General features: G+C 37.2%; 1 protein-coding gene across 1 annotated transcript; it reads right to left on the bottom strand.

The window, feature by feature from the left end:
- Positions 1-5,149: 5,149 nt before the first annotated feature.
- LOC131645257 (uncharacterized) lies at positions 5,150-9,104 on the bottom strand. Its single transcript, XM_058915930.1, has 3 exons — positions 8,424-9,104; positions 7,322-7,427; positions 5,150-5,190 (listed from the first exon to the last, which is right to left on the bottom strand). The coding sequence occupies exons 1-3, from the start codon at positions 9,102-9,104 to the stop codon at positions 5,150-5,152; spliced, it is 828 nt and encodes a 275-aa protein (XP_058771913.1).
- Positions 9,105-9,813: the final 709 nt, after the last annotated feature.

Below are 9,813 nucleotides of genomic sequence, written 5' to 3'. Positions count from 1 at the left end.
ACTGCGTAGGAATTATATGTTTCAGAACAGTTCAATTGAAGAAAAAGTTATCGGGTAGTTTGGTTTTTATGTTTTAATTTAAATAACAACTTATGCAAAGTGAAAGAGTTAAAATAGTTTGACTAATGAAGATATGTGGAGACAAGTTAGGATAGATGTATGAATCGTTCTGTAACGAAATAATTACCATGTAACAGATTAACTGAAGAAATTCTCAACTACCAATACCGAACGTTGATTTTTCCTAATTCCTTAGTGAAAAACTTCATGAGATTAAAACCATCTTTTAATTCCTTAACAAGATAATTTTATATCAAGATTCTATAAGACATAGCCCGTATAAAATGATCGTTATTCATCAAACCCTTATTCCTAAGTGATTATCAGTAATAATGTTATGATTAAAAAGCATTGAGTCGGTTTGTCATACCAAAATCCCAATCGTAAATCAACAATATACTTTCCAATATAATGAAGCAATAAGAACTTTTAATCATAAACTGAATTTCATAAAGGTAATCTGAAAACAACGGTAAATATAATTCGTTACATCACATGATCCAGGGACATCACCCTAACAAGTAATAGTTTAGCTACTCATGGCAATTGTCAGAATAACAGAATTTAAGGTTGAAGACATTACAATAAGATGAATCGGAATTGATCTCCAATCGCGGATGCTCTTGAAGATTTCTTCGCTTCAAACCCTAGTGCTTTCAATCCTTCTTTTTACGTTCTGCGACCGTCAAAAAGTCGTTTTCTCCTTTCCAAACAGTGACTAAATATCTCTCAGCAATTATTCTCCTCCGAAAAGTCCATAATGCCCTTCCTTAAGTGACTGATTCCAAGAGTTAAAAACGAAACTTTTTCTGCGCGCACGTCTGACACGGCCGTGTCATGGGACACGGGTGGCCGTGTCAGACCTCTGACTTATTGGCCCTTAGCATTTTGAAACATTATCCTCCAGCAAGTGTGACACGGCTGTGTCACATGACACGGGTGGCCGTGTCACAGCTATGTCTCACCAAAAACTACTTTTTCTTGACTCGAATCGTGCCCTGTTCCTGCAAAACTTAAACACTACCAATACAAGATCAAAAGCAATAGAAAACCAACAAAAACAAGAAAAGATAACACACCAAACTCAAATATAAAAATTAGCAAAACTAAAAAGAACTAGACTAATACGATTTAAACTACCACCGAATGAAGTGCTTTTCCATTGATCCGAACATAGAAACGAGGTGAAATTGGTGGCCGATCACAACCCCAAACTTAGATCATTACTTGTCCTCAAGTGATGGACGAGAAAACAAGAGGACACCCATGAATTTTTCTTATGCTCCACAACACAACTGATACTTCCACACTTGATATATACTTTTGTGTCAAAGTGTTCGATTCCCCTCTCCGAAGTTTTCCGTTGTACTTCAATGTTGACTCATTCTTTCACCTGCAAGCTCAATCACTTTCTCACAAATTCTCTCTGGGTTAAGTGTTTCACTCATTCATCAAGGCATACATATCTACTCTTAAATTTTGTACACATTCTAAAACAATTCCACATAATCAATAACACACACTTTTTCAGGACTTACGGGTTGTAACGGGGCTTAGGTTAGGTAGGATAAATAAAGAAATTGGGTACGAGGGTTTATGGTTTGGTATCAACTAATCTGTCCGATATCTTTTTGCACATTACCTAGCATTTGGAGTGTTTAGCGATTTTTCTGCTTTCCGGACTCTTAGAACTCTTTACATGATGGCAAGTGTGTAAAACAAAATCAATTTTCTCTCTTCTTTTTTTTTCTTTTGCACAAACATTTTCTTTCTTGCATGTGTTCTTTTTATTTTTCTTTTCACACTTGCCTCCTTCTTTTGCTACCGGACTCGGTTACCCCAAACTTAACTTTTGCTATCGGACTCGGACTTATAGTTCATACCAAATATAGAGGAAACAAGAGGGGTTATGAAAAAATATTTTTTTATTTATTAAAAGAACAACATGGATGATGGGTAAAGATTGGTTAACGAGGGATAATAGACAACAAGGTTGGGTAAGAAAGGCTTAAGGTTAAACAAACAAAAGTGCCTCAGTGTGTGTGATCAATTTGTGTACTATATGAAGAACAAATGCAAAATTATAGTGATGATGCCATAACTGATGCTCTCTCATGATGAAATGATGTGTTTGACTTTGTATATCCTCACATGTTAGGTATTGCTTACAGTTTCAACAATGGTCTCCATTTTGTACAACTTCATGTTCGGTTCGGGTTGCTCTAAACTCATTCACTTGGCACCATCAAGTTGCGTCTAGCATTTTTCTTCAGTTGTGCTAACTTTCAAAGGTGCCCCGGAAGCCAATTTAAGATGCGTCTTTCCCCTTTTTCACCTTCATTCCCATGATACTTTTCGTTGAAATCACATTCATCCTGGTGCACAGAAGACTCAAAACGCACATAAAATAAGGAAATAACAAAAACGGAAATAACATAAAATAACTTAAAACGAAAGAACCTCCCCCACACTTGGACTTAACATTGTCCTCAATGTGTAAGCAAGCATAAGGGGGACTTACAGTGCTCACTGAGGCGGAGGTGGAGGGTTGATAGGGGGCCCACCCCAAAGAAAATGAAACTTCACCAAAAATCAGCGCCCCTGCCTGACACGGCTGTGTCACGTGACACAGGTGGCCGTGTCAGGACTCTGCCTTCCTTCCAAAATTCAGTTTCAAAAAGAAAATCCTCCAGGGTGTCATACCCCAAAATTTGCCCGATCAGATCTATATATTTTAATTCATCAAGGGTCAAAATTAAGAGTCATGGGGTTTGACATTCCTATTGTCAAACCCGCCCTCTTATAAAATATCCTGAGAACGAAACGGGGTGCGATTAACAGGTGTTTCAAGGGTTTCATCATTTGTTAATATTATTTTTCTTTTACTAACATTTGCATTTTTTGGATTATTATTAGTAGTTTTATCACTTCTAACTATTAGTATTTAATATTATTAATTTTATTATTAATATTAATATTAATATTAGGTGATATTATTATTAGGTTTATTAATTATATATTATTATTAGGATTATTTTTTTTAGTCTTTTTTTTTTAATTATTAAGTTAATTGGGCAATAGGCCCATTAGGAGTAGAAAACCCTAAATTGACCAATATAAGAAGGATTTTTGCTAACAAAGAAAGGGAGGAGGGACCGAAAAAAAAAAGGAGGAAAAGAGCTGAATCCTATTTTTACTTCCACCATACAGGATCAACGCTTTTTCTGGAGAACGAGACTTTATTACGATAGAAAAAAAGGGACCTTCCTCTCCAAAACGATGCGCCGCCCCTGACATGTTTCAAGAACCACCATTGATAGGTTACCCAAGCTCTGAATTGGGGTTCTTCAAAACAAGTAAAATTGGGCCAAACTAAAACCATCACCGTGTCCGTAACAGAATTTACAATTTAACCAAGTGATTTGTTTCATTTATTGGCCGTGGTGCATGAGTATTGAATTCTGTAGAATTTGAAGAAGAAGCCCCAGCGAAGAAGAATATGAACAATACCACGTGCATTCTTTTTTCTTTTGAATTATGGATTCATTCATTTTTATATATTATGGATTGAAACTATAGTTTTATCACCAAGTGAGTGCAGCACGTGTGGTTCTGAAGTGAAACTGGGAAACGAAGGGACCTGGGTTCGATCCCAGCGTCCCACGTATATTTTCCTTATTTTCCTTGTTGTTACATGCCTATAGATCCTGTACCCGCAGATGTATCCGCACCTATCATGCGCCTTCAATCGTCGCCACTGGATCCTCATCAGCTTAGATCTGACGCATGCAAGGCTGGAGCTGTATCATGGACCTTCATAAGGGCGCTGCACAGGATTCCAGGTTCTTTTATTTAAATTTTGTTTATCTTATTATTTAAATGTTTAAGTTAAATACTAATCAATATTGTTTGATTTAATTAGTCCATTTAACTAAAATTAGGATGTAATTAAATTAGGATTAGGGTTATAATTAGAGTTTTAGGATTATTTATTCCATTATTTCGATTATTCGATTTAATTGGTTTAATTAATTTTAATTAATATTAAATCATAAAGACCCTAGGAGTGTGTAACCAAAATATTGGGGTTTGCCCGATCCCATTACCAACATTAATCTTAATATTAATTTTCTCCCCGAACCGACTATACTTATTGGTCGCAATAGGCGAGAAATAATTTTGATTAATTTAATTTATTTGATTAATAATTTAATTAATCCTTCATTTAATTCTCTCCTCGACCCGACTAAATCTATTAGTCGCATTAGACGAGAGATAAAAATAATAAAACATTAACCTTTTTTAATTCTCTTCTCGACCCGACTAAATCTATTAGTCGCATTAGGCGAGAGATAAAAATTAATTATAAATCTAAAACACATTCAATTTGCTGCCCGCGACGATCAATCTATCGATCTGAGTAACCAGCAATGCCCATTAATCTGTTAGCTATACTGATCAAATCTATTGATCATTGCATCTAACAGTGCCATATTAAAGCAGGGTTGTACGCCCAAAACCACATCTAAAACACTAAACCACGATACTACGGATTTACATCCTTTCAAACACTGCGATGTTCACAACTACGATAAGGTAATTCAAAATACCTTCGAACTTCGCATTTCAAAACAATTTCAAAACAACTTCAAAACAACTTCAAACATCTCCATAATCAATTCTAAGGCGTACAACCCTGTGCCCGAACTACGTTGACTCTGATTCTCCCTAAGGAGATACGTAGGCACTTGGATAACCAAGGCGAGCCCCCTCCCTAAAATCTCAATTTTCCCCCTATTCAATCCTTTAGCTATTAAACCTGAATATTTTAGCCATAAACTTGACCCTTAGATTCAAAGCAAATAGGAAAGGGTTGAGGGTGCCTAACACCTTCCCTCGACCTGATTATAATAACTTACCCCGTACTCTAAACTGCGTAGGGTTTCCTATTCGCCCTTCAGAATAGGTGGCGACTCTAAAAGTCTAAATTTTTAGGGCAGGTTGCTACACAGGGTTTGTGACACGGCCGTGTCACAGGACACGGGTGCCCGTGTCAGAACCCTGAATTCCTCCAAATTGAATTGTTTTCTCAACTCGGTTCTCGTTTCGCAAGAGACACACTGTTTGTACCTACAGAATAAAATGCAAAAACACATAAAACTTATTAAAAAGAAATCCCGTGGGTTTCCTCCCACGAAGCGCTTCGTTTAACGTCGCATGGCTCGACGGTCCATTATCCTTTATTAGGGAGGATACTTCCTCTTCCACACCATGTTGCTTGTCCTTTCCGCAACCCAGAACTCATCTAGATTTAAAGGATGAACCACTTTGTGCCTCAAGTCACTTTCAACTTCCATCTCCTCACCTTGATGTTCCTTTTTCTTTCTTTCCTTGATTTCTTTATTGGACTTTGGAGTTTTTATATGAGATGCCGCCACCTAAGAGATTATGCTTGAGACCTTTTTTGGGGTTGGTTCCAATCTTTTGCTTTCGCCTACTATGTGGATCATTCTAACTGAAGATTGATTATCTCCACTTTCACCTTGCTTCTTGGTGTTTATCACTTTTGTAGCAACCTGTCCTAAAAAATATAGATTTACAGTCGCCACCTATTGTGAAGGGCGAATAGGAAACCCTACGCAGTATAGAGATCAGGGTAAGATACTATATTCAGGTCGAGGGAAGGTGTTAGGCACCCTCAACCCTTTCCTAAAGGCTAACATTTCAAAGATAAAGGTTTATGGCAAGGTTTATAGCTAAGGAATTGAATAGGGGAAAATTGAGATTTTAGGGAGGGGGACTCGCCTTGTTGCCAAGTGCCTACGTATCTCCTTAGGGAGAATCAGAGTCAACGTAGTTCGGGGAAGGGTTGTACGCCCTTTAAGTTTGAAATCTGATTTGATATAGATTTGGAGGCCTTTGAATAGCCTGTCGTAGTTTTGAATGAGGATGAAAATCCGTAGTTTGATATTGAGGTTTTGAAAGGTTTGAAAAATGTTTTGAGGTTTGGGCGTACAACCCTGATTTGATTTAGCACTATTAACCGCAACAATCAATAGATTCAATCGCCATAGTTAAAAGATTTGAAGTTACACCGTTACCAATTTTAATCAACTGATTTGATTATTACTAATAACGATTTGGGATATTTTTAATAATTTTTAATAATTAGTTTGCATCGTTACCCCTCGTAATCGATTGATTCGATTAAAAAGAATAACGAATTAAAGTTAGAAAAAGGAGGGGTTAATCATCACAATCAATAAAATAATTGCAACCATTTAACCAAATAAAAATTAATTTGCATTTTGTCATTTAAAGGATTGATTATTACCCGTCGCGACCAATAGATTTAGTCGAAACGAATAACAAATTAAATCCTATTACTTTGGCTAAAAAACTAATGGGATTGGACAAACCCTGATAGAGTAAACCTTTATAGATTTTATTATGGTTTTTTTATTAAAATTAAATTAGTTAATCGGGATTGTCGGATAATCGGGAAATATAATCTTACCCTAATCATTAGCCTAATATAATTTTACACCTTAATCCTAATTAAAAATTAATTAAATTAAACAATATTTGATTATCATTTAAGTTAACTAATTTGAACAATAAAAACAATAAAGAACCTGGCTGCAATTCTGTGTGGCATACTTGGGAGGTCCATGGTAGGCCTTGCAAATCCTGGTACGTTAGATTGAGATTGTAGGAGATCGTGTGATGAGTAGGCGAGGATGCATCATAGAAGCACATGATATGGCTTACACCGGATCCCAGATTTGTAAATCATAATAAAAATATGTCTTTTGCCAGGATTGATCCCAGCACCCTCCGCTTATGAGCAATTGATCACACCATCACGCGGCAATTGGCTAGTTGTTAGGATAATCACATGAAATCAATAAATAATAAAAAAAACCTGGTGGTCGGTTGAAGTCAAATGCAAGCTTCAAGGTGTTCACATGCTGCCAATTAAAGAGGAGAGAGAATCCATTATTTTTGACTGGAGAATCGTGCATCGACACGCAGATGGTCAAAGGTCAGCATCCACCTCATCATCTCTTACCTCCAGCCTTGCGGAATTTGCTGCGGAATTCCCCATGGAATTTCCTGCGGAATTCCTCACATGCGCGCAGCCACCTCCGACCACCATGGTTTTCTCGCGAAAACGATCGTAACACCCATACAAACAGCCCAGATCTTCTTAATGTTGTCTCCTGATTCAGAATACGTCCTTGGTTTGGCCTAAAAGTACCTTCAAGCATGAACACGAAGGAAGAGAGAACTCTTGCCCTAACAATGGTGGAGATTGCTCCGGCCACCAGTAGCTGCGAATCGACGGTCAATTTGACTCTAAAACACTATATAAGCATGTTAGCGACATTAGTTTTAATCGAACACATCTATAGAACAGAAAATGAATCATGAACATAATTCTTCAAAGTATGAACGTATGCATGGTTATATAAGATGCATGGGGCTCTACCAATGGTCCCTCTTACCTTCACTTACCTCCAGATCAAGGCTCTATCCTTGAATGGCTCTGAGAACGTCCCCAAATTAGGATTTCGAAAACACAAGTTTATGTCTAATTTTGAGTTTTGAAACCCTAGTTCCTTTGACCCCTATTTTCGTCCTCCCCCTCTTAGTGAACTTTTCAGAATATATATGTGAATGGAATTAGGGTTAGTATGGGCTTGGACTCCTTATGTCTTGAGAGAAAGAGTTTTGATAAAAATCACATGGTTTCCTTTCTATTTTTGCCCAAAACTTTCCTATTATTAAACCAAACAAATTTCAATAATATCATGATAAAGATTTGATTGGAAAATAAATCTTGTACATTCCTTGGGATATCTCCATTATTTATTTAATTTAAGTTGAATTTAATTGAGTAAAATTCAATATAAAAGAAATAAAAATAATAGAAAATTGAATAATGGATTTAGAGGTCTTTATTTGGGTCATGAATATTCACAATCCTTTGATGAAATGAAAACCCTAATTTTAGAGACCCTCGATTAAGAGAGGGTGACTTGAATAATTCTTTGAACCTTGAGCCATTGAAGATGCATAGAGGAGGGTAAATTTTGGGGTATGACAACTTTCAGAGTTATTTCTTCATCAAAAGATTTCAAAGTCAGAGTACCTTTTTCAATATCGAAATTGCACCGACTAGTGCGCAAGAAAGGTCGACCCAGAATAATAGGGGTTTCTTCATCTTCAGGGATATCCATTATTTCAAAATCAACTGGAAAAACAAATTTGTCAATTTCTACCAATACATCTTCTGCCACCCCATATGACCTCTTCATGGTGTGATCTGCAAATTTCAACTTTGTTCCTCTTTCACTCACCTTTTCAATACCGAGCTTTTTGAAGGTAGATAACGGCATTAAGCTCACACTAGCACCCGAATCAATTAGAACCTTCATGAAAGTTCTGTTTTTTATCGTGCACGGTATTGCAGCTGATCCAGGATCTTTTTGCTTGATTGGTATTCTCTTCTCTGGTGAGATTGCACAACATTTCTCCTTCTTAACTACCCCTTCACCCCTTGTTGGTTTCTTTTTAGATATCACTTCCTTCATGAACTTCCTGTACATTGGCATTTTCTCGAGTGCATCAAAGAATGGAATATTGCTCTCTAACTTTTTGAAGTATGTGGCAAAATTCTCAAAGTCTTGCTCTTTTTGGTCCTTCTTTGCTACTCGAGAAGGATACGACAACTTAATCAATGGTGTCAGCTCTTTTTCTCTTTTCTCTTCAGTTGGCTTCACAGGTTGTATCACCTCCTCTAGCACTTTCTTATTTTCACGCACTTCAAGATCTACTTCGATGATATCATCATACTCGGTTTCATTTTTTTCTTCTGGTTTTGATCTCCTCAAACTTCTTGTTGAGATGACATTCACATTCTGATGCTCCCTTGGGTTTGTAATAGTTCCACTAGGTAAGGCACCTTGTGGTTGAGCATTGGCGAGTTGTTGTGCTATCTGACTCATCTGAACCTCAAGATTTTTGATGGATGCACCCATGTTTCGAAAATTACTCCTTGTTTCTTCTTGAAATTGAGAGCTTTGAGCTGCCATTTTTTCGATGGCAATCTCCCAATCTGCTTTTCTGGGGGCCTGTTGCTGAGGTTGTTGATAATGTTGTTGAGGAGGTCTATACTGTTGCTGCGACTGCTGACCTTGATATGGAATAACCTCTTGTTTAGGAGCATTCCCTGGTTGACCCTTCCTTGAAAAATTTGGATGATTTTTCCACCCCGGATTGTAGGTATTTGAGTAGGGGTTGTTTTGCTTCAAGAACTTTATTTCCTCCACTTGCTGAGCTGTAGCAACACACTGAACAGTAAAATGAGGTCCTCCACATATTTCACACCCCACCAGTTGACTTGCTTGAGCCGGTTGAACTTGTGCTACTGTTTGTTTTTCAAGACCCATCTGTTTCATTCTCCGCTCAACTTCCGCAGCTACCTGATCTTCTATTTTCACAACTTGCGTTGACAATTTCATATCCACTAATCCTTTAGGTTGGCTAACACTACGGTCATATAAATCCAAGTGTTCATTGGCCACAATAGCTTCTATGATTTTTTTAACACCAGTGGCTGTTGAAAAGTTGGATGAGCCACCAGCTGTTGTGTCAATCAATTGCTTAGTCTTCATTTTAAGACCATTCAGAAAATTCTGCATTTGTTCAGTGACATCCATGTTGTGAGTTGGGCATGCCACCAACAAC

This window comes from Vicia villosa, linkage group LG1, assembly GCF_029867415.1.
Source record: "Vicia villosa cultivar HV-30 ecotype Madison, WI linkage group LG1, Vvil1.0, whole genome shotgun sequence".
Lineage (NCBI taxonomy): Eukaryota > Viridiplantae > Streptophyta > Magnoliopsida > Fabales > Fabaceae > Vicia > Vicia villosa.
Note: the sequence above shows the minus strand (reverse complement) of the source record. Positions and strands in the feature narration are given on the sequence as shown.

Bases quoted from the DNA above. Each gene is read 5' to 3' on its own strand.
- LOC131645257 (XM_058915930.1), bottom strand. From the start codon at position 9,104: ATGGGTGCATCCATCAAAAATCTTGAGGTTCAGATGAGTCAGATAGCA. The intron at 7,428-8,423 runs GTGAGTGAAAGA...ATGCTTATATAG, and splicing joins AAAAGCTCGGTATTGAAAAG to TGTTTTAGAGTCAAATTGAC. The intron at 5,191-7,321 runs GTACTTTTAGGC...TTTATTCTGTAG, and splicing joins CTTCGTGTTCATGCTTGAAG to GTACAAACAGTGTGTCTCTT.